A 24,661-nucleotide genomic window follows, 5' to 3' on the forward strand; every position below is an offset into this window, starting at 1 on the left:
AAAACGCTGCACAACGAGAAGAGGTGACCGGACCCTGAGGAAGATTGTGGAGAAGGGCCGATTCCAGACCTTGGGGGAAGCAGTGGACTGAGTCTGGAGTAGAAACATCCAGAGCCACTGTGCACAGGCGTGTGCAGGAAATGGGCTACAGGTGCCGCATTCCCCAGGTCAAAGGTCAAGCCACTTTTGAACCAGAAACAGCGGCAGAAGCGCCTGACCTGGGCTACAGAGAAGCAGCACTTTGGACCACTGTTGTTCAGTGGTCCAAAGTACTTTTTTCGGATGAAAGCAAACTTTGCATGTCATTCGGAAATCAAAGTGCCAGACTCTGGAGGAAGACTGGGGAGAAGGAAATGCCAAAATGCCAGAAGTCCAGTGTCAAGTATCCACAGTCAGTGATGGTCTGGGTGCCATGTCAGCTGCTGGTGTTGGTCCACTGGGTTTTATCAAGGGCAGGATCAATGCAGCAGCTATCAGAAGATTTTGGAGCACTTCATGCTTCCATCTGCTGAAAAGTTTTATGGAGATGAAAATTTAATTTGGTCTGGAATCGGCCCTTCTCCACAATCTTCCTCAGGATCCGGTCACCTCTTCTCGTTGTGCAGCGTTTTCTGCCACACTTTTTCCTTCCTACTGACTTCCCACTGAGGTGCCTTGATATAACACTCTGCAAACAGCCGATTCGTTCAGAAATTTCTTTCTGTTTCTCACCCTCTTGCTTGAGGATGTCAGTGATGGCCTTCTGGACAGCAGTCAGGTCAGCAGTCTGACCCATGATTGCGGTTTTGAGTAATGAACCAGGCTGGGAGTTTTTAAAGGCCTCAGGAATCTTTTTCAGGTGTTTAGAGTTACTTTGTTGATTCAGATGATTATTTTTATTGCTCGTTCAGAGAACCTTTTCATAATATTCTAATTTTTTGAGACAGGGATTTTGGGTTTTCATGAGCTGTTTGCCAAAATCATCAAAATTAAAACAATTAAAGACCTGAAATATTTCAGTTGGTGTGCAATGAATCTAAAATATATGACAATTTAATTTTTATCATGACATTATGGAAAATAATGAACTTTATCACAATATTCTAATTTTATGACCAGCACCTGTATATGTGCTGATTATATTGCATCTTTTCTAGATATGTATCATATTACACAGGTCTCACACTTTTAATATAGCGAATCTGTGTCTTGCAGAAATAGTCACATGCCTGGAACTTTGACATGCCATAAACTTCTGTGTATTTTCCTTGAGATGTACAGTTGAAACCAGAAGTTTACATTCACAGAATAGAAAGACACATGCGCCATTTTGTTTCTCACTATCTGAAGCTAAACCAGTTTGTCTGAATGCTTTGCGCCATTGTTAATTTGGAAGACCAATTTTTAACTTCTGGGCTGATGTTTTTAGATGTTTCCATCCAAATGTGGAAACATTATGGCCAAACAGATCAGGATATGACTCCAAAAATGAAAGTTACTGTCCCTGTGTGCTTTTGCAAACTGCAATATGGCTTTTTAATGTTTCTTTTGAAGTCATGGCTTCCTCCTCACAGACCATGTTGTTGCAAAACAAGTTTGGTCTCATGTGACTAGAGCACATTCTCCCACATTGTTTGCTGTATCCCAACATGACTTGTGGCCAGTAACATATTAATGTAACCAAGTTACTTTTTTCAAGTAACAAGTAAAATAAGGAACTACAATTAAAAATAAAAAAAAGTCATTAGATTACTGTTACTCCACACAAGCAGACTGTGATTTTGTTTGTAATCCTCTCATGACAATCATGTCTGTGTGTGCGTCATCACTGGTCATGGTAACAAACCAAAGCGTAAATCTGCAGCAAACAGTACAGAGTGCAGCAGAACAATGTAGCGTTTAATGCTTGGAAGCGCCATCATTAGCTGTTCGCTCTGTGTGGGAAGAAAACTTATCTCTAGTGAAAATTCTACTTCATATTTGAACAGTAGCCCCCAGAGCCCCCAGACCCTCTCACTGACTTGACCATTGCTTCTACCACATAGATTCCACAGGGCAAACCGCTGACAGCCCCTCTCCTGCTAAACAGGTGAAAAGAGATTTTTTAAAACTCATTACTAGTCCTCTCTCTACTTCAAAAACTGTTAAAAGATGGAAATGGTACTAATTCAGAGGACAGTCAGGAGATATCAATTTAAATTATTTTATATTATCACTGTATTTTACATCTGTTTTGAATGAAAGAATGCAAACACAAAAACAATTGTGCTTTGCATGGTTAGGAAGAAATATAGTTTAACAGAAGAGAGACTTGATTTTCTTTATCATGGAATGTGCAGAAAAAAAATTCTTCAAATCAGACTTGCATTTCATTACATTTTTCTTGATGAAATGTTCATTAAGTTACAAGTCAAACAAAAACAAGTAACTAAATAAAGTAATTAAAGTAATTGATTACTTTTAAAATAAGTAATCAGTAAAGTATTAACTGGATTATTCTCTTGGGAAAGTAATCAGTAATTACTTTCGAATTACTACTTAAGGTAAGTTGGCCAACACTCCTTGTGCCAAACCTCAAACATGACTTTTGCTCTTTCTTTCAATCCTGACTTTATTCTATCCATTCTGCATGAAGGCCAGAATTGCAGAATGAACAATCATTCTGTAAACGATAATTCACCTGAGCTGTGGATATAAAGATATGATAGAAAACTTTACCAGTTTGAATTATAGGCTGAAGTTGACTGCATTGCTAGGTGACTAGGGTCAATTAGAATGTATGATTGGATTGAGGTGACATGTTGTGAATTGCCTCTAACTATATAAATAAACCACTTATGTAGCTTTTTAAAAAATTATTTAATTTAATTTAATTTTATTTATTTTATTTATTTTTTTATCTTTTTTATACATTTTCAACTCAGTTTGTTGTCTTGGATGTTATCTACAGATATTAGATTAAAGAGTGATCCCACTTTAAATTTTTTATATTCACTTTAAAATTAAGCACAACTTTGTGTTGTTTTGTCACAGAATCTATGTATAATACAATGGAGTTTGTTGTGGTAATGTAATAAAAAGTAGTTAAAGAGAGACTTAATGCTTTATGTTGAAAGTCTGTTTGAAGAGACAGACTGAGATGATTGAGATCAACATGTTTATGACTTTGAGGGGACAAAAGTTTCTTCTTCTTTAGATTTTAACAGCAGCTTGTATCCATCATTTGGAGAAAAGTTTTCTGTGTCGGTTTGCCTTTGTTTTAATTAGCCTCTAGCGCCCTCCAGAGGGCAGCAGCTCAGATGTGTTGAGAGGGAGTTTATTCTTCACTTTTTCCTTGAGCCAATTATCCTCTCAACTTATTTGGAAGCCTGCTTTTTATAGAGATTCAAATATGTTTTAAAATAGCAGGAAAATATCACAGAATAGCATTTTTTTCTGTACCAGTAATTTAGTTTTCCTGTCTTACTCTTGTTCCTGTCATAACTGGTAAGTTGAAAAGCATCCTGTTGTTTGTGTGCAGCTAACGGACAGCGACTACGAGGATGAACAGCCAAAGCACTCCTTTGTCAACCACTACATGAGCGACCCCACTTACTACAACTCCTGGAAACGGCAGCCCAAAGGCCTCAAAGGGACAGGGAGTCCTTTTGCCTACGACGAGTGTGCCACCGCTGACACAGAGCCCTACTATCAGACGGTGGTGACACAGCACAGCACAGGGGGAGCTTACACACCCACAGGGCAGCCCGCGCACACACACATCAATCCCAACGCCAACCCACCGGGGTCACGCACTCCTGTGACAGGGTTTTCTTCCTTCGTTTGACTCTAGAGACAGTGTTTGCACAAAAATGCACAAACACACACACACACACACACACACGCACACACACATGCACACACACACCCACACATGGAAGAAAGGGGGTGCTGCCATGTGTTTGGGCTGAAGGAACTGGGAACAAAGGAGCCGTCATGCCCCAAAGAACTAAACTCACACTCCTTACTCGCCTTCGTCTCTGCTCATGAAGACCCTGTGTTCAGTGTGTGCTCTTTTTCTTAGTGTGCTTAAATGCACCATTACATCCTCATTTTTCACAAATTCTCACCAGCTTACTTCTGTCTACTCCAGAGACTCTCCACAGAGAGCCGTAACGACTGTATTTATGTGTTGAGCCCATTAATGTCTTGCTAAGACCCCCCCTGGAGCTAAAGGAAGCTGGAACTTCTGCACAAAACTTCTCGTCTGTTTTCTGTACCTACACTTAAGTGCACAAGTCCCCACTTAACACCATCTCTGATGCACTATTTCAGCATCTCCAGCTGAGAGATGGGAACTTAAAGGCTGTGGGGGAAAAAAAACTACACACAAGTGAGCAGCTTTTTTCTTTTCCACAGACTGATCCATGCACACAAACGCAGCGCTGCCAGCTTTCAGATACCACAGCAGACAAGAGAAGAAAGGAGAAAAATGTTTGATAATTACAGCTTTTTGAATCTGAAATGGACAGAGAGTGAGCATGAGCAGATGTTTTTCAGCACTTACCTGCAATGTCAGAGCGTTGAGCAGTTTGGGAGAGTGATTTTTGAATTGGAATACAGTACTTTGAAATATGTTCACATTTTGTCACATTGCAACCTCAAAATTCAGCTTGTATTATTAGGATTTTATATGACAGACTATTACAAAGTGGTGCATACTTGGAAAATTGAAAGAAAAAGGATAGTTTGCAAACTTCCCAAAGAAAAACAAAGTGTGCTACACATTTGTATTCAGTCTCCTTGCATCAGAACTTTTGCTGCAGCCACAGCTGCACAACTTGCAAATCTACAGATTAAAAGTAGTAAAAACATCTGCTGCTCAGACAGGATGGAGAGCAGCTGTAAACATCCTTTTCAAGTCTTGGATTAAATTTACATCTGGACTTTGACTGAGCCATTCATGATAAGACATGATCTAAACCATGTGTTGTAGCTCTGGATGTTTGCTTAGGGAGGTGTGGTTGGGAGGCTAACCCAGCCCTTTTTTTGCTATCCTGTTTCTGCTGGAGAAGCATCCCCAAAGAATAATGCTGCCACCGTCCTGAGTGCATTCAGGTTGATGTGCAGTTTTAGTTGTCTTATAACCCCAACTCCAATGAAGTTTCAACCTATATTCAGTTGAATTTACTACAAAGACACAATAATGTTCAAATAGGTAAACTTTTTTTTTCTCCTAATATTCACTTATTTGGATTTGATGTCTGCAACACATTCCAATGAAGTTGAGACATTGTTTTACACAATAACATCCGAACATCACTAGAATTGGGTTTATTTAAACATTATATTTACAATTTACATTACATGTAAATTTTGGGATCATCTGACATCATCCACAGGTTTGCTTTGGCCTCTATGCTGGTTCTATTTTTAGTTGGTGGACTGAACAGAGCTCTGTGAGTTTTTCAAAAATTGGGATTGTTTTATAAACCAACCCTGCTTTAAACTCCTCCACAGCTTCTCCATGACCTGTCAGCTGGGTTCTTTGGTCTTCATGCATTTATACTAACAAGAAATTACTCCCAGGTGGACTACATTTACTAAGTATTTGACACTGGATTTTACTTATGGGTATCAGAGTGAAGAGGGTTAATAAAAAAAAAAAACAGCACACCATAATTAAATTATTTTTGTTCAAATTTTTTACATCATTTACCCTTTTTTGTACTATTCTATGTTTGTCCAACCCCTAACCTCCTACCTCTGGAGTTTGTGCTTTTAATGTCACAAATGTTAAAAACGTTAGACATATTAATACTTTTACAAGGTATATGGAAAAATTAGTTTTTTGTTTTTGTTTTTTTACTGTGTACTGCCTGTCCTCCTTTTATCGCAGCTTCCTAAGCTATAATGCTTGCACTGAGCTGAAGCCGCAAACATTTCATCTTCATTTTGCTGAGATGACATTTTGTTTGTCCAGGTCTTGGGTGCGACATGCGTGCCTACAAGCTAACGTGTGAAACAGCTCTGTGCTCACTAAGCCTGGCTAATATCTGTGAAGTTCACTGCACAGCAACATGTGCCATAGTGTGTGTGTGTGTGTGTGTGTGTGTGTGTGTGTGTGTGTGTGTGTGTGTGTGTGTGTGTGTGTGTGTGTGTGTGTGTGTTTTTAAGATGGATTTTGTACATTTAAGCCCTTTTTACTTCTGTGTTTTATGTAGTTCTGATGTTTATTTAGTTTGATTCAAGCATAAAAAGAACACAGCAGGAAGTGCATTGGCTGATGGAGGGAAAACAGGTCTGATTTCACATTTTTAAAAAATCCAGAAAAATGGACAGAGGAGGGAGCAAGTTTACAGATGCTTCAGAGGAGCATTGTTCAGATTTGAATGGTGGAGCTCCCACAGGCTGAACCTTGGTTTAACTTTCAGGTGTTGGGTGACTGATACTCTCTGATCTGTTTCTCCACATGTAAACAAAATCCATCTGTAAGTTTTTGGTTCTGATTGATTTAAAGGTTCTCTGGCCAAGCAGCAGTGTTTCTGACTCTGACATGCTTAATTTCAGCTCCATACAGTGTGAATAAATGGTCATTGTATAACAGTGTGTTAGTGAGTTTGTAAAAAGGAAGTGCACATTATTACATAGACAGAATTACAGATGTGGTCCAAGATATCAAAGTAAAACTGTGTTGTTCTGAAAAGTTAAAGGAGTAACAGAGGAAAGGCACATCAGAAAGAAATGTTGAACAGGTAACTGAATTATTAAACAATGAGGCAAGAGCTAATTACACTGAAAAATGTTGCACTTATCACCATGCTGGTGTTTGCTTTTTAATCTCAGAGTTAAAAGTGCAATCACTACTTTAATTACACAAGAATAACAAAAATATGCATCTAAACTTAAAATCAAAGTACTAAAATGAAAAATGCCTAAGTTATTGTTTGATAGTCTATAACATGGAACTTTCCATCTATAATTAATACTAAATATAAATCAGTGAAAATGCTACCCTGCATTTATTACTCTCACAGCAGCTAAATGAAATTAAGTTTCCAGATTTACTGGCATTGATTAGCTATTCCTGAGTGACCAGAAGGTGGAACTTAATTATTGAAACCTCTGACATTAAGAACTGTTTTTCTCTTTGCATTTAAATTAAGTGTATTCTTCTTGAACTTTAATGTGCTCTCAACACTTTATATGTGTCTCCCACATCTGGCAAGAGATTAATTTAGCCTGAAGGATTTTAAATCAATCCTTCCAACCAAGAAAAAAGTGCTTTGTTTTATTTTTCTTTTTTTTCAGCTCTCAATAAATTCTTTCCCTAAGCTGATACAGAGGAAGACTCCAGAACTACCATCATCACTCTAAAGGTTCTGCTGGTCACTTTTACTTTTTTTCATTTTTAATATATCCTGGAACTGAAAGCAATCTGAGCTAACCGAGTGAAAACACATGCAGTGTGTTTGTAGACAGAGGCAGATCAGCAGAGCTTCTTACCAGGACCCTCTGTGTTTTCCTGCTGATGTCTGTCCCTAAACAACAAGAGGAGAGATTACTTAAACCTAAGAGTAAGCCTACGGCATGAACACCCAAATCTACGAGACTACTGGGATTTTAGATGGCTCTGTTGCAACGTCTCGGACTCCAACTGGACAAACTGGAAGTTTGACTGCAGGCATATTCCATCCAGATAGTTGATTTGGAACAAGAAACAACAATAAGTGGTGGAGATGAAGAGTTGCTGCTTTGAAGCCTCAATAGAGGTTCAAAGCAGGTATTGCTTTTCAAACCAGTTTGGGGTATGTGTTTGGGATTATTGTCCTGTTAGACACCAAATTGTGTCAAAGTTCCCATCATCTAGCTGTACTGAGGTGAAGTAGAGTTCCATCCACTTTGTGCAGTGTACAAGAAAAACATTAAACCCAATGCCTCAGTAAACCCAATGTAGAACATGCTGGATTGTGGATGATGGCCATGGTGTTGAAGCAGCTTCCAGGTTATGGTGGGCTTGTGTTGGTGTTGAACCACTTTCCTTTAATGAAAGAAAAGAGAAATGGAAATCTGGCAATCAATGAATCAGGGGTTGTGGGGGGAAAAGGGTGGGGGCATCTGCTGCAATGGGAGTAAGTGAGACTGATTAAATAAATATGGAAGAGCTATGATGGAGCATCATCTGAGAGATGGAGATGAAGAGATGACATAACACTCAGGGATCAGGTATTGGCCATAACTAAACTGAATATGACTAAACATCTAAGTACCAAGGAGTGCAACACAGAGAAATAATCATGCACACACACACTAATACCAAAAAGCAAATTAGACTGTGGGTGGAACAGAACAAAACCACAAGATGAAAACAGATTCCTTCAACTCATGGCAGTATGGTATTGATGCCAGCAAGTAGATGTAATCGTCTGATTGTATCTGTAAGTGAGATATTTTTCTGTGCAACTGAAGCCAAATCTTACATTTTTCAAAAAATTGCAGTCTCTTTTGGCATATTCAAGAGAAATACTTAAATATGCCTTCATTTTTATCAAATCCTACTATCAAACAAAACTGATTATGGAAACAATGGACATGGTTTTCTGCTGTGTCTGAGCTGGCCTGACATGGTGAGGCTATTTTAAACAGGAGAAGAAGCTTCTCCACTGATCAAACATGAAGTGGGTAACAAGGAGCTAATCTGCTCAGGCTGAGTTAATCCCTCACAAATTAATTTCATCAACTTTGCCCCTAAACATAGACAGGAAAACACCTGACATTTAAATTGCTGATTAGCATGACAACCTATTGACTCTGATTAAACCCCTCAGTATAAGTGCAAACAAAGGGAGAGCACTCAGAGCCGACATTCTTACAGATGTCACACATTGTGACTTGTTAAAATTGGTAAAAGCTTTTTCCATTTTTAAATGGGATTTTCTCTAATCTTCCTGCTTTGTGTTATTTAGTGACATGTTCAAACACATCATCAAACACGTCTGAGCATTGCTAGTCATTTTTGGTCTTATAGCTTGAACACATTAAAAACTTTTGAAATCACATTTTACATTACATTTCACTGTAACTTTGCTATCCCCCCAAATTTGCTCTTAAAAAATTTCCCTGTTTAGTGTCCCCCCAATGACGAAATGTGATTTCCTCCTCTGGCTTAAGCATGGAATTTGCTGCAGTTCACTAGCAGTGAGTTTTAGAGATTTTTAATCTCACTTACAATCATTTACAAAATGTGTGATGGCAAGATAAATTTGGATCAGTCTCTGACTTTTTTTACTTAGCTCTATCATCATTCCAGGTACACCCTGCATTGATCCCATTGAATACACTTGTTCAAATCAAAGGTTGAATTTTGCACAACTTTTCACTGCAAAACCTTGATACCGGATCGGTGCATGTTTTGGTGATTAGATGTTCACATCAAAAACCAGTAAACAAAAACACAGTATTCTAGATATTTTAAAATAAAAAATCTTTAAATTGAATTTTTGTGCTTAGAAACGGATTAGTAGAAATTAGTAGAAATGTGTTTTTCTCTTAATATTTAAATGACAAAAACTGAAAATCAGAAGTAAAGATATATTCTGGTGTAATAATCTACACCTTAATCAGAATATGCTTCACCCGAGACATCGCTGCCTTTAACAATCTGCGTTACATTTTGAAATCATGTAAAATATGACTTAAAAAAAAAAAGATTTTATGTTTGTTTTGAGATTGATTTTTTTTTGTTAGAGGAATACCTTCGAGGTAAAACAGAGTACAATTTAAAAATTTCCCTTTCTATTCAGCTTACTGTATTTGTATTTCTAGTCATTCAAGTTTTAATACAGAAACACACAAAAAATCTAGTATTTCAGTTTAAAAGGAATATTAAAGAATGTATTATTATTATTATTTATTTATTACATGTCTACATCATATGCACTGACGCCATTGTCACAAAACCTGAATTTATCCAAAGGTTTTTTAATTAACCTTTTTCAGTATACTGTTTGCCGTCCACTGGCTCCTTGACACCAGGCGTCGCTGTAGGGCGCTGACACGTGAGAGGAAGCTGTTCTGAGAGCTCGCTTGGTCTCCGGAAACAGTATTGGGAGCGTAACGGGCTTGTTTCTACGATTGCCTCTAATTTAGCTGCTTTCCAGCTCTGCTTATCGACCTAACGCCGCAGCATTACTGTCGACTCATTAAAATCTGCAGCGCAGTTAGAGCTACGAACTCTAACTAACGGCAGCCGCTCGGAGCTGAGGCGATGCAAGTGTGTGTGTGTGGAGGTCTGAACACGTCGTGAGTTGTGACATCCCTGTACCCCCTCTTTGTGGTGTGGTGAGTTTTCCTGTGCTCCGTTTCGTCAACGTTTTGTCCTGCTCAGTTTTTCATTATGTATTTGCACCCTTGTTTGTGCAATCTGTCCTGTAGGAGACAGAAGACAGCCTTTATAAACCTTTGTGGTGTTTATAAAGGGGGAAAGGGATGTAGGAGTTGTAGGTTGGGTGTCCTTGTCTCATTCATTTTACAGCTGTTTAAAACATGGAGCAGATCCACTTGCAAGAATTATAGGATATGACTTAAACCTGCAGGAGCCATCGTTTTATGCTCCATCTGAAACACGTTTAAACAAATGTGGCTTTTAAAGATGGCAGTAGATGAAGTTAGTTTTAAAATGAATGCCATTATTGACGTTAATCCACAGACTACGTAACAACTGTTAATCGCTAATCAATTGTCATAAATTCTAATCGAAGAAAATCTTGTCTTTTTTTTCACTAAAGAAATACGTTTTGATAGGTCCTTGTTTAATCCAAGTGTTTCTAAACTCTGGTCTTCATGGCAAGCTGTCCTTCATGTTTTAGTTGTATTTACCTGATTCAAATGACCTCATAATCTCTTCGGCATGCGATGTTGTTTTTTATTTCAAAAAGGACAATGTACATGACATAATATGCCACAGTTAGCTAAAAAGACTAGTTTTCACTTGTACTCCCTCAAGCTACAATCAGTATAAATCACAGTGCAATACAGACAACAGCTTCTTCCAAAGCATGAGAATAATAATGATACATTAAAAACATTTTTTTATCTAAAAGACTATATCAAGTTACATAATTAAAAAGCCATAAACCACAAAAGTTCAACAATACATTAAAACAAATAAATAAATTAAAAATAAGAGTCACATGATTGGTGCCTGCTTATTTGTTAACCCAAGAGCCATTCTTTTAAATTAGCAGCTGTTTGGTATTGAATTCCAGTTGTGAAAAGCTCTCACTCAAAATGAGTTCTGACCAAATGTACTCAGTCTAAAAGCTACAGCAAAGTCACTCTGATGGTCCTTATAGATGACGATGTGACAAGATATTCAAATGAAGAAGATGCAAGACCATAAAAGAAAAGACCAAACAGAGATGTGCAAATATGGTCATATTTTCCCAACTCAACAAATGATGTTTCATTAAAATATTGCAATGATGGTATCCTACAGGCTTTTTAAACTAAGATTTTATATAACTGTTTATAAAGTACCTCAACAGGCTGTTTAGTAAATGGGTTATCCTCCTCCCAGCTTGTTAAACAGTAAGTCAAGTAAGGCAAAATCATAGCATTTATGAATATTTTTGTAGCCAAGTTAGACAAACAGTATCTTGCACGTACCTGAAATATGCAAATTTAAACATAACTGTTTTTTGTTATCATCTTACCTTAAGATTTAAATTTTAAATTGGTATCAAACACAATCCCAAAATATTTAAATTGTTTGACCAATGTGATCTTCTCTCTGCTTGTCTGGGTCAGGTTAGGGTTACATGCCAACTGTTTTAAAAACATTTAATTGAAGACGGGCATGCTGAAGCCAAGTGGATATTTGTACCATAGTAAGTTTCAAAACAATTTGTTTTTATTCTTACAATGTACATAGATGACAGTAACATTGGCATGCAGTTGGATATCTACACTGTCACAAGCTGATGGGAGTTCATAAAAGATTAAGCTGCATAACAGTGGTGCAAGTATTGATCTATGTGGGATCCTATTAAGTGAGTATGCAGTTCTAAGTATCTAGCTATTTATTTACTTAAACGTATTATGTTCAGTCTGTCAGATAAGAACTAATAATTTAATTGTGGTTGGTGAAAAGCTAAACATTGATAATGCAGAAATAAGGACTTTATGATTTACTGTATCAAATCTAAAAACACTGCCCCAGCAATACTACCTTTATCTGAAGATGTTCTAATTTTCTCTAGCCATTATGAATGTTTGGAATGAAAGTCAAACATTCATATGAAAATTACAAAATATGAAAATGGGCTATTATTAAGATATCCATTTTTCAGCTACCTTTGAAATTGTGCGTAGGACCGATATGGATCTGTAATTTTGAATATCTGTGGTCTTACCAGATTGAAAGATGGGTGTAATAATAGCTGATTTTCATGCAATGGAAAAGGTACCCCTCAAAATTTAAGAATTTATCAACTTACAAATAATGGGTGCTTATTACTGCTCAGCACGTTGGGCATCTGAGAGGTCATGTCATATACATCTTTAACTTAAGCAAATCTATTATTTTTAGCACTTTAGATTTCCTTTAGGGGAAAAAATGGGTAGATCATTTTAATAGGTATAGGATCAAGTGAAATTAACAATACTGAATGCAGAAAATAACTGTTCAAGGCCTCTACTATTTCACCAGGGTTCTATAGCAGTTTTCCTACCACTTTAAGTTTTAAACGTTTGAGAATTTAAAATGTGTGTCTGTTGGTTTCTTGTGTTGTTCCCACAAAATTTTAGAAATATGCTTGGCCTTTATAATAATATTAAAAAACAAAAAAAGTTAGCTTTTGCCTTTTGAAGTGCTTTCCTTCTATGTTTCTTAAAGTAACAAATATTTTTTGTCATGAATTAATTTTGATTTCAGGGCCTTTTCAAGGGCTGCATCTATTGATTTCATTAAAGCCAAAATATCTGTATTTATCCATGGCACGCTACTTCTGTTTCTATGTCTATTCCTTACATTTGTTACAAAACAGTTTATCTTTTGTAATTTTCTCAGCAATTTAACTATCTGCTTCCATATCTCTCTATTTAAAAGCTGGCACCAGTTATTTACTTTTATTGCATCTATATGTAGGTATTTTGATAAATGAGAGAAAGAGAGAGAATTTTTATATAGGTAGACTTTTTTCATGTACATGGTGCTGTACATGAAAAAGCACTGTTGCCTTGCAAAAAAAAAAAGTCCTGGCTTTAAATCTCAAAACTCTCTCTCTACTGGTCCATACATTGGTTCTCTCCCAAACATAGACATAAGTCGTGTGTTAGGCTTATTAGAATTTGAGAATTCACTCTTGTTTGTTAGTGTATGTCCACGTGTGTACATTCTTATTTGTCCTGTATGTTTCTTTGATGGATTGACGTGGTTTACCCTTCCCCTTGAGTTCAAGTATATGTAATTTTGTTGAGCTTTAGCATATTAAAGTTAGTTCAAAATTGAATCTGATCTTTTTAATGTTAGAAAAACACACAGCCTAACTACACTATGTTTGTTTATTTTACAGTTCAGAAGACTAGTCTAAGAACTGTGAAACAGCAGAAGTTTGAAGACAGACTAAGGAACGTGACATCTTCAATCATCAAAGTTTATATAGGAGTTTCAATCAGCTCTTTCATGCTAAACCCACAATGTGTGACATTACTACAGAGTTAGCTTTGGCGGATGTGAAGGAAGAAGTTTCTTCAGAGCCACGCCCAGAACCTTTGTTCTTAATCCTGCCCCCACCGCCACCTTTCTCTCTGGCCCCAGGAGAGCTCACCATGCCCTGGCCAAAATGGCTTAAAGCTTTTGAACACTACGCTCAAGCATTCAGTGAAAAAGCATTTGGTGAAAAAGATATGGAGGACTCCAGTAAGCTGGTGCTTTTACGAAGTTTCCTGGGCCAAGAGGGACAGCGCGTCTATTCAACTCTGATTAGCAATCAGGCTACATATGCGGTTGCTATTTCAGAGCTTACTGCTCATTTTGGCTCTGATAATGCCACTCAGGCGCACCGCCTTAAGTTCCACCAAAGGGTTCAGATGCCTGGAGAGTCTGTAGATGAGTTTGTTACAGCCCTAAAAAATCTGCTGAGGCTTTGTCAGTATGGAAGGTACAAGAACAAACTTCTACTAGATCAGCTGATTGAGAAAACAAACAATCTGCAGTTCAGAGAGAAGCTACTGATGAGGAAAGACCGACTAACCTTGGCCAAGGCTCTGACTATTGCTAAAGAGGTAGAACCTTCTTCAAGTGGTTCTCAGCAGTTGGATTTTGATGAAGTGAGTGTGGATATTGGAGAGGATTTAGAGACTCCTGTTCAAATTAAACACAAAAGAGGAAGACCTCGGATCGGGGAAGAAAAGGTTAAATTTAAGGCACCTCAACAAAAGCTCAAAAGAGGAAGGCCTCGGCTTGGGGAGAAAAAGGTTACATTAAAACTTCTTGTGACTGAGCATCAGCAAAAGCGCAAACGAGGAAGACCCCGGCTTGGGGAGAAAAAGGTTACATCAGAACTACTTGTGACTGAAGCCCAAAGAAAGTCTGATGAAATCAAAGATCAGAACTCTCACAGCAATGATATGATGTGCTATAGTGGTGGATCGCAGACTTGTGATGAACTAGATAATGTTATCACCTCATCACCTCAGATGATGGAAGATGAAAAAAGCAACCAGTCAAGTTGCTGTGCAGAAGACAATGATGACAGTAAAGATGAAGACTTCTTCCCTCCTTCAACTAAGGGAAAAGACCTTTGCTGTTCCATCTGCATCAACAAGTATTTCAAAACAGCAGACAAGCTCAACAGACACATGAGGACACACAGTGGTGAGAAACCATTCAAATGTCTTCTCTGCGATCTCACATTCAGTCAGTCTTACCACATGACCAGACACATGAGGAACCAGCATGCTGCGGGCCCATATATTTGCCCCACCTGCGGGGTAAGCCTGGAAAGCCTTGCAGAGTTATTTAAACACAAGAAGACGCACAAGCCACAAATCCTTTACTGCCCTGAGTGTAATGAAATCTTCTTGAACAATGAAGATCTTCGTAATCATGTGAAGTCACACAAGAAAGACCTGTCTTCCCAAAAAGAGGGAGAAAGCAGTCAACAACAACCTCAGTGCATTGAAGTGAAAACTGAAGAATTATCGGATGTTTCTGCAGAAGCTTGTGAAGCTGCTGAGAGCCGTTGTCTGACTAAGGGTGTCAACTCAAAAGCTAACTCTGAAAAAGTTGTACTAAAGAAAACTAGAGACAATTCTTGTCCCATCTGTGTTGGGAGGCGCTTCAAAGGCCCAAACAAACTTGCTAGACACATGAGGACCCACACAAAGGAAAAACCCTTCAGTTGCCCCGTCTGCAACAAGACATTCAGCCAATCCTATCACATGACACGTCATGTGAGAATTCAGCATGGTCTAGGGCAGTACATCTGCCCTCACTGCGGGAAGAGTTTCACCACCTGGCTAGAACTAAAAATACACAAAAGGACTCATGCTCACATTGATCTTTTTTGTCTGGCATGTAATAAGCAGTTCAAAGAGAAGGGTGCACTGGAAAAGCATCTTAAACTACACAAAGCGGTTGAGCCCAGTCCTCGAAGCCTCATCTGTGGTGATTGCGGCAAAGAATTTGGCCGCCCGTATCATTTGAAGAGACACATCATGTCTCATCGTAAAGCTGCAAAGTCTGACTTTTACACATGTCCTGACTGCAAGCAAATATTTTACTTCCCTGAAGACCTCAACAAACACCTGGAGGATCATGTGAAGGAAAACAGTGGGACGTGTCCGAAATGCAACGAGAGGTTTGCCAGTGTGGAGGAACTCGAGACCCACATGCAGGTTCATCGGAAGTCTTTTCCTTGTGGTACCTGTGGGAAGAAATTCAAAGTGGAGTATGCACTGAAGAAACACGAGGAAGGTCACCAGCATGATCAGTATTACTGTTCATTGTGTCAGAAACACTTCATGAAGCTATCTCATTATAAGAGACACGTACAGGTCCATGACAGACGAGAATCTAGATGTCCACACTGCAACGACGTCTTTCTAAAGCTTACAGCTTTCAAATATCACCTTCGGACACACACTCTGGAAAGGCCATACCAGTGCAGTTGCTGCATTGAGACCTTCGAGCAGGAGGAGGAGTTGGAGCAGCACTGCCTCAAACACAGGAAGTTTAAGAAAGAGAGGCCTTATTCATGCACACGCTGTGACCTTGCTTACTCAACTTTGGTGGAACTGACTGAGCACATGGTCTCTCACGAGGGAGAGCAGCCACAGACCTGTCCCTTTTGTGGCAAAACCTTCCTGAACAAGAACAAGCTGGAGCGCCACATAAGTATCCATACTGGCGAGAGGCCCCACCTGTGCTCCATCTGCGGCAATGGCTTCCCTTCAGCCGCCAGTCTCAAGCTGCATGTCTTCATTCACACCGGGGAGAAACCCTTCAAGTGCCTGCAGTGCAGCAAGAGCTTCAGCTCCTCCAGCGGCTTGCGTCTCCACAGCAGGCAGCACATGGATGAGCGGCCCAGCTATGAATGTCCGGAATGTGGCAGGACGTACGGCCGCCTGACAGAGCTGAAGATGCACCAGCGCTACCACACCGGGGATAAACCGTACGCATGCACCTGCTGTAGCAAACGCTTTATTAGTAAAGACAAGCTGAACGTTCACATGAGAACGCACACAGGAGAGAGACCCTTTTCCTGCCCTCACTGTGGGCAAACCTTTACACAAACTGGGGACAGAAACAGACACATCAGTAAATATCACCCTATGATCTAATAATTCTGCAGGATGTTTCCTGTGAAAATCACATTAGTAGTTTTGCATGCTTGTAGGTATATTTTTAGGACTGTAGTTGGATTCACTGTCATATTATTTGAGAACGTGCAAGAATCCAAATTGTATTGGAAGCATGTCTTCAATAAACGTAGTATGTGTCCACAGGTGATCCTAAACACAAGAACTGACCGATGTAGAGCTTGATAATTGAAAGGTGCTCTGCTTTTCTGAAGCAAGAAACTAGTCATTGAGGTAACTAGTTCATCTCAACTTATTTTAAAAACATTTTGTAATGAAACAGTTGTTCAAGAAAATGTTTTTTCAAATATTTAAGATGCAAAAATCCTAACAGATAACTGTTGGTAAATATTAAAATATTGAAGGATAATGATCCTTTTGCGCTAATTAAAGGCTAAGGACAAATTGTTCAGTACAGGATTTCAAACCTGTTATGATGGAGGGTTATAGGTAAAGTAGATTCCATAGATGTAAAGAAAAAAAATTGTCAGGCATTAGAAACTTTATACTTAACTTGGACTTGAAAAACATGACTTCTAAACATATCTGATGGAGCTACAACTACACCCAGAGCGTGCACACACACACACACACATATATATATATGTGTGTGTATATATATATATATATATATATATATATATATATATATATATATATATATATATATATATATATACCATGCAAAAGTTATTTGTCTAATATGCATATGTCATCATGTTGACTGTAATAAAACACTACATTGAACAATCTGTAAGGAACTGGAGAAACTGGGCAGATGAAGAAATGGAGGGAAATTGCATTTATTTTTGTCATTGTTGATTTTGTTTCTCTCCAACATTTTATGTTAATTTTGCTTTCTTTAATGTTTTAAACTTGCTTGTGGGGTTGCTATGTCAGCAAGTATTTTATTACTGTTTTAAGACGTCATAAAAATAAAACTTAATTCACATAAACATCCTGTGTTGAGGTCATGTTTTGTAAAAGATTTGTATTTTTGGCTTGATGATACTGGATAATTTTTTAGGAATATTATTTTGAACTATCACTACTTGAGTAAAATTTGTGGATGCTCTGAGTAATGAAAAGCATGTTTTAACCAAAATCCACCGTACACAGACCTACAGTTTATTACAGAGACCTCTTTTTGTACACCAACTTTCTACTGTGCCTTTTGTGCCATTTATACATCTAGAAGATTTAGTAAAACATTATCATGGGCTTCTAAGTTCCAAAACCAAAATATTTTCCTAGGTAGGCCATGGGTGGCAACATGTGGTTTGGTTCTCAAACATGTCCGACTTGTCCTTCCAAAAGAAAAGAACTATATATTTTTATATACTTTAAGAAATAACAAAAAATCTAATGAAACTTAAATGAAAACAAATGTTAGCTTAATCTTAGTCTGATGTTTCAAGTCAAAATGAGGTATAAAAAAAATTATAATTATAAATCAATCTCCTGTCCAGACTCCCATTTCCTGCCCTGTTGTATTCTTAATCTCTTAAAATAATGGAAGGGTCTCAATGGTACCAAAGTAATCGAAATTAAATTATTTAATTTCCCTTTGGGATTAATAAATGATTTTAATTTGAATTGAATTGGAATGTCTCTACTTTTAATATATTAATTAGTTTAATACACTTTATAATGGAATAATATACCTTGAAATGAACTTTATTCTGCTGAAATCAATTCATAATTGTGTATTTTTTATTTTAATCTATAAAATACCAGAATTTGCCCATAACTTAATATTTTTCTGTCTTATGACATCATTGTTATGTTAAAATTATGCCATTGTGGTAAGTGTTTTGACCACCACTGAAGTCACACTTTTATGAAATACTGTTTTACTCTTGCTTGAGTAATAAAAAAAATAAGGAAAATTATAAACAAATCAAATCCAATTCAGATGAAAAGAGAGAGTAAAAGTGTGTTCCGTTTGGCTCAGAGCCACCTCAAGTGAGTTCCGTGAGAAGAAATGTCATTGTTGATTCTAAACAAGTAATTTTAAGAAGATCACTCATTTTGTAGTTTTCTTAACAGTAGTGACGTGTTTTATGTATACCATCACACAATAAAGGGGAGCCTTCTGTACAATTGCCTTGTTTTGTTGTCATCATAATGTGAGGAAGCCATCGTCTGTGAAATCTCACTGTTTAGATCCAGATTTAATTAGAAACAGCTTAGTAAAGCCATGGCAAAATGGATTTAAAAAAATTAGACCACGGGTTCTCAAGCTTTGCTGCAAGTAGATCTGGTGATATTTGGGTGGTCTTTAGTAATGCTCAAAGAACTATTTACATTGTCAATATGAAGCATATTAGCTGTAATGCTAATAGCTCCAAAGAGCCAACAGGATTCCTTAGCACAGTATGATCTTTCGTTCAAAACTGATCCTGTGTTAAGTGCAGTGGAGAATTAAGATCATCCCAGAAAGAGACCTGAGAACCAGCTCCATGTGCAGCATTCCATTTATCTTGAAAATTAAAAGACAGATTTTGGAAAAACATCAAATCAAACTCTACCACGTTCTGGTAAACATTAAAAAAAAAACTGTAGGCTTTATAAACTATTGTACTCAGCGACCAGGATGGTTAGCTACAAAAGCTGAAGGATGTCTTATTTCTCTTAATTTTGTGTGCTTAGTTCAAATATTCCTTTATAAATCTCAGAGTAATCAAATGATTAAAATACTACAAAGGTAAGGTAAGGTAATTTTATTTATATAGCACATTTTCAGCAACAAGGCAATACAAAGTGCTTTTTCAAAGTTAAAAAATAGGTTTTTATGTTTTTACTTTATTGAATACAAACTGCCTGAGATCGGAAATACAAGATTTCTCATTTATTTCAAGTTGAATTTCAACTAGGAAAAATAATCACTTCTCAGTAGAAATGTTAACACCCAAACCGGTAGGTGGCAGCACTCAAATTAGTTCTCGGAACGTTTAATGCTCCCGGAAAAAACAACGTTAGCTTCAAAGATCACAAAAATTTCCTGCTCTTTTTGCTATTGATGTCGAGTTTCTGTCTAATGTATGTTTTTAAGCTGACCTGGTAATGTGAAGGATTATTATCTAATCACTTACCGTATTGTCTTAATTTAAAGTTAACGACTTACCACGGTTGGCGGCTAGTTTATGTTGTGCTTGTGGCTAAAGATAGTTTAGGATTCAGCTTAGCCTTCAATTTGTTGTCGCAGTTTGCAGCACGGACTGCTGTGCTGTTAACAGGCAACTGGCTTTGCTTAATTAAGGTAACTGTTGAAGCAGCAGTGAACTTTTAACCGGGAAACTCGGAAGTTTGACGCGTGGAATGGCTGCTTTAGGATTTATTCCTGCCAACGACCATGATGCTTTTAGTTTCGGAACGGAACAAACGTCCACCAACAAAAGTTCCAAAATAAGCGGAGAAGAAGTCAGGAGGTTCTATGAAGACTTAATTAAAGATGACAAAACCCAGAAGGATCAGTCAGTGAGAGCAACCCACAGGAACAATCGTGACAGGGGCTCTGATAGAAGAATGAGGAGGAGAGTCAGGGCTGGACGAGTGCAGCAGGTTCGTCCCGAGTCTGTGGTCCAAATGGAGGCAAGACGTGAAAGAGAAGACAACCAAAGAAGACAGTCAGAGAGAGCCCGGGAGCTGCAGGGGCTCAGGCTGCTGCGCTGCGCTCATCAGGGGGACATTCCAGGACTCAAGGAGCTGATCTCAAAAGGAGTGGACATTAATTTCCAGGTAGCAACACCCAGAAGCGTTGTTTCTTTTCAGCTTGATTTAATATTATTTATCAGTTTGCGTTTTGTCCTGCAGGACTCCTATTTGTGGACAGCTGTGATGTGTGCCAGCTGGTCAGGACAGAAAGCTGCAGTGAGGCTACTGCTGATGCACGGTGCAGCCTGGGTCGGAGTGGTTGATACAAGAGGCAAGGATGCCCAAGATCTGGCATCAGAAGGTATCTTCATGTGTCTGTGCCAACCAGTCAGTGTTCATGATATTTTGATTTGTGTATTTTTTCTGAATATCTTTACTTGCCCACTTTCTTCACAGCCGGCCACGATGACGTCCTGGAAGAGTTATTAAGTTTTGGAAAAAGTCCAAAGAGAGAGACACCATCTCATTGCAGGTTAGTACATGTAATTGCGACTGAAGAAATCGCACTATTGGCACAAATAAGTGACAGTCGGCGTACAAAAACTAAGATACCCTTGTATAAATGTACATTCATCTGAATGTGTTTTGTGAAAAGGTGATGTTGCATATCAAAAGCAATCTTGTTTTTTTTTCCCAAACAAAGCTTTATAAAAGAAACTTTTACTGGATGCAGAAGTAGCAGATCAAAGTATCTGTGTAAGTTAATATGAACATAATGTGGATACAAAACAAGCACATGTGAAGCTAAAACACTCCTTTGTTTGGACTGCTTACCTAAGATATAGTGGCTTGTAATAGTACTCATACCACTTTTACTTTATAATATTACAACCGCAAATTTCAGTTCATTTTATTTGAATTTCATTTTTTACATAAACTTAAATTGTGAGGTTATATTTGGATTTGCCCTCACCTACTTAAGAGGTGAGGGCAAACGGTTGTCTTTTTTTAATTTAAGATATTTCTAATTGTGGCTATTTCTTTTGAATCAGTTATATACATATACATTTTAAATGCAATTTAACAAGTGAATAGAGTCAAGCTGCATGAACTTAATAAAAAGGTTAAAACAACTGCAGAACTGCAACACACAAATGTCTGCACACTTTTTGGACTGCTGTTTGTAGAAGGAACAACTTGACCACCATGTGTCCATGTCCTTCCTCTAAGCAGCTGGGTGCAGCTTTGTGCTGATACTTTCTGGATATAACATGATAAAGTTCCTGGGCAGCGTTTAGTTTTGGAGATCAACTGTGCTTTGAAGCAATATTTAAAGCCTAAAAATGTAACTTAATTCATGCATGTCTAGTGTCAGGTATCAACTGTGCTAAACTACACTGCTCAAAAAAATAAAGGGAACACTCAAATAACATCCTAGATCTGAATGAATGAAATATTCTCATTGAATACTTTGTTCTGTACAAAGTTGAATGTGCTGACAACAAAATCACACAAAAATCATCAATGGAAATCAAATTTATTAACCAATGGAGGCCTGGATTTGGAGCCACACACAAAATTAAAGTGAAATTTTCCCTTTATTTTTTTGAGCAGTATATATCCTATATACTATAGTTTTATATACTAAAGTTTTAGGAACTATAAATCCTAAAACAAATGGGCCATAGTGATCTGTCATCTGTTTTTTTTTTTTTTTTTCAGATACAGCTATTCGTAAACTCCCTGCTCTGTTGCACATTTGTCAAACTACAAGAATATAAACTAAAAAGCCATCCAAATTTCTATATTGTATGCACATTGTACTGAAAGAAGAATTCACTCTTATTTCACTAGAATTTACAACCCAATCCATGGTGCTATATTCACTGAGTTAAGACAGTCAGATATTTCTGGCATGTCTCCTCTAACATATTTTCTTAATGTTCTCAGGTTGCTCAAGCCTCAGTGGTGCGATGTGTGCCGCTGTGAGTACGGAAACAGCCACTCATCACATCTTTCCTCTACTCTGCATCAGTTCAATCTGCACCGTCCTCAGCCCACGCCTTACTACTGCCTCCCCCCGTCCAGTAACAGCTACAGGATGATGGTTTGCTGCGGCTGGAAACCGGGTACGGGTCTGGGCCCAGAGGCAGACGGCGCTAAGCAGCCCGTATCCACCGTATTAAAAAGAGACCAGAAAGGTCTGGGATTTGGACCAATAAAGAGACCTAAAGTGACTCACTTCAAAGCTGGTGATGCTGATGCTGTAAAACACCAACAGCATGAGAAAGAAGAAAAGGGACAGAGAGCACAGAAGAAGGATGAGATCAAGAGAAAAGAGCAAAAAGATAAAAACTGGGAGAGAGATTTTCGTGCTTCGTTTTATTAGTAAGAACTAGCCATGCTCTCCTGTTGGTGCTCTCTCTGTGGACTTGTCTAAAACGTTTCACACTGCAGTGTGACCTTACCTCAGTTTTGGCCAACATGTTCTCTACAATTTGTGCAGTGATGATGCTCTTTTATTTTTATCTGATTCATTCTTACTTTTAGGATTTGCTGTTGACTTTCTGAGACTGTTTCAAAAAAACAATTAGTATTTATGTTCTAACAATATCAAAGAAAGTAAAATGCATTTTTAATATAAAAAGCAGTGGGCATATATTTTTGATAAAAGTGTTGCTTTATTTTCATTGTTTTCCTGTTTCTTGAAAATCCCATGAGTGACAACAGAAGTTTAACAGGCCAGTGGCTCTCTTTAGGCCTTGTCGCAGTGCAGGGTCCGGTTATAAATGTTGCAAATGCCTGTCAAAAAATTGTTCTGGGGCTCATGTTGCAGAGAATTTTGGGTTTCTTTGCCAAAATTATTCCAAATGCCTTAAGTTTAAGGCATTTGGACGAAGAAGTGAAAAAATTGCCAAAACTTGGTACGTGATCATGTACATGTACTGGAACCATTATCTGAAGCCAACATATCAACAAGAATCAAAATCAAAAGAAAACATGTTATTCTGGAAATATTGTTAATGCACAGTACTCAGCCACACCCCTAACTCCTCCTAACCTCCAGCGGACTGACTACTGACCAGCTCTCCATCTCACGGGTCCGAAAAGCCTCTAATTCCTGGGTATTACCGCAAATAAGAATATAGAGAACTTTTGTTTAAGCTGGAATCGAGAAAGATTCGTCTAAGCTCTAACTACCTTCATCCAGACGTTATGACCCGCTTCAGTCTATGATTCAGACATCGGAGTAGCCCCGCCGGTGTCTGAGCTCATAAACCACATCTGTTCACGGTAGCTCTTTCCCTGTCATTAACGTGCACTTGTTACCGGCTTAGATAATTTTAGCGACTAGGAATAAGTCACAGGGTCATTATTTATCTGAACTAAAGAACGTACGAAGCCACCCTAATTTACTAGGACCACAAACACTGGTTTTACAATAATCAGAAGAATTAAATTTAGTTGACTCAATTAATTTAACTGTCCACAACATCAAATTAGACTTTAGTATTTTATTAGCAAGCTTTAGCAAGGGAAAAAGACATACAGCATTTCAATAAAATATTAAGAAATTAAAACTTTTAAGAATTTTTAGAAATTACTCCTAATTCTAACCCTACACTGTGTCCTGATCTAAATAGAGGCTTTGGGGGAGGCAGTATTACTCGAACCCAGATGCAGAGACGATCTTGGTAGCAGAAAACTTTAACGTCCATGGATGGAGTCCTGTCTTTATCTTGGCAGAATCCTTTTAGAATAAATCCAAAGTTGAACTGGTGAAAATCCTCAATGAACTCAGTTCTTTATCCAAATACGACCTTTGTCTATTCCCCATGTCCACATCGTTGTAATCCTTTGGGTTGAGCGCAGGGCCGCAGTCGAATCAGAATCCCGGGTTGTGGGTAAACGGATCTTGTTCCTTTCTTGTGCAGCGAGCAGTCTCATCGTCCCGGGGTATCAGCAAGCAGCCCTCCATTGATTCTGCATCTCCATGTGTGCTCGACTCGAACGCTGCGGAACAAAGAACCCCGATCCTTCTGTCTGGTGTCTTTTTATTCTTATCAGCAGCCACACACTTTCTTTCCTCACGTGCGTTTTTCCTTGACGTCAACTGCCTTTTGGTTGGCCTCAACCTTCAGATGAACTCCCTTGTTTTTTAGAACTAAACTTTCTGAAGTTCTCTGTTTGCCTTCTGCACCTGTTTCCTTCATGCATCTCAAAAATCTCACTTCCTGTTTCT

General features: G+C 38.1%; 3 protein-coding genes across 3 annotated transcripts in view; all 3 read left to right on the forward strand.

Annotated features, from left to right (window-relative positions):
- Positions 1-6,562, forward strand: part of LOC106911105 (protein sidekick-1-like) — a 67,012-nt gene extending 60,450 nt beyond the window's left edge. The window contains exon 25 of the mRNA XM_088007213.1: positions 3,500-6,562. Coding sequence (XP_087863339.1) covers positions 3,500-3,805 — 306 coding nt within the window. The 3' untranslated portion in view covers positions 3,806-6,562. The remainder of the gene's footprint in view (positions 1-3,499) is intronic.
- A 3,448-nt stretch (positions 6,563-10,010) lies between these two features.
- Positions 10,011-17,777, forward strand: LOC106910908 (uncharacterized). The gene is made up of 2 exons (XM_014977617.2): positions 10,011-10,299; positions 13,533-17,777. The coding sequence occupies exon 2, from the start codon at positions 13,657-13,659 to the stop codon at positions 16,801-16,803; it is 3,147 nt and encodes a 1,048-aa protein (XP_014833103.2). The 5' UTR covers positions 10,011-10,299; positions 13,533-13,656; the 3' UTR covers positions 16,804-17,777.
- Positions 17,778-19,757: 1,980 nt separating this feature from the next.
- gpank1 (G patch domain and ankyrin repeats 1) lies at positions 19,758-23,065 on the forward strand. The gene is made up of 4 exons (XM_014977620.2): positions 19,758-20,562; positions 20,638-20,779; positions 20,875-20,950; positions 22,369-23,065. Exons 1-4 carry the CDS (start codon positions 20,143-20,145, stop codon positions 22,805-22,807), a joined length of 1,077 nt encoding a protein of 358 aa, XP_014833106.1. The 5' UTR covers positions 19,758-20,142; the 3' UTR covers positions 22,808-23,065.
- The last annotated feature ends 1,596 nt before the right edge of the window (positions 23,066-24,661 follow it).

The sequence above is a fragment of the Poecilia mexicana genome, unplaced genomic scaffold, assembly GCF_051168715.1.
Source record: "Poecilia mexicana isolate PSO_F unplaced genomic scaffold, ASM5116871v1 scaffold_1, whole genome shotgun sequence".
In the NCBI taxonomy this organism is placed as follows: domain Eukaryota; kingdom Metazoa; phylum Chordata; class Actinopteri; order Cyprinodontiformes; family Poeciliidae; genus Poecilia; species Poecilia mexicana.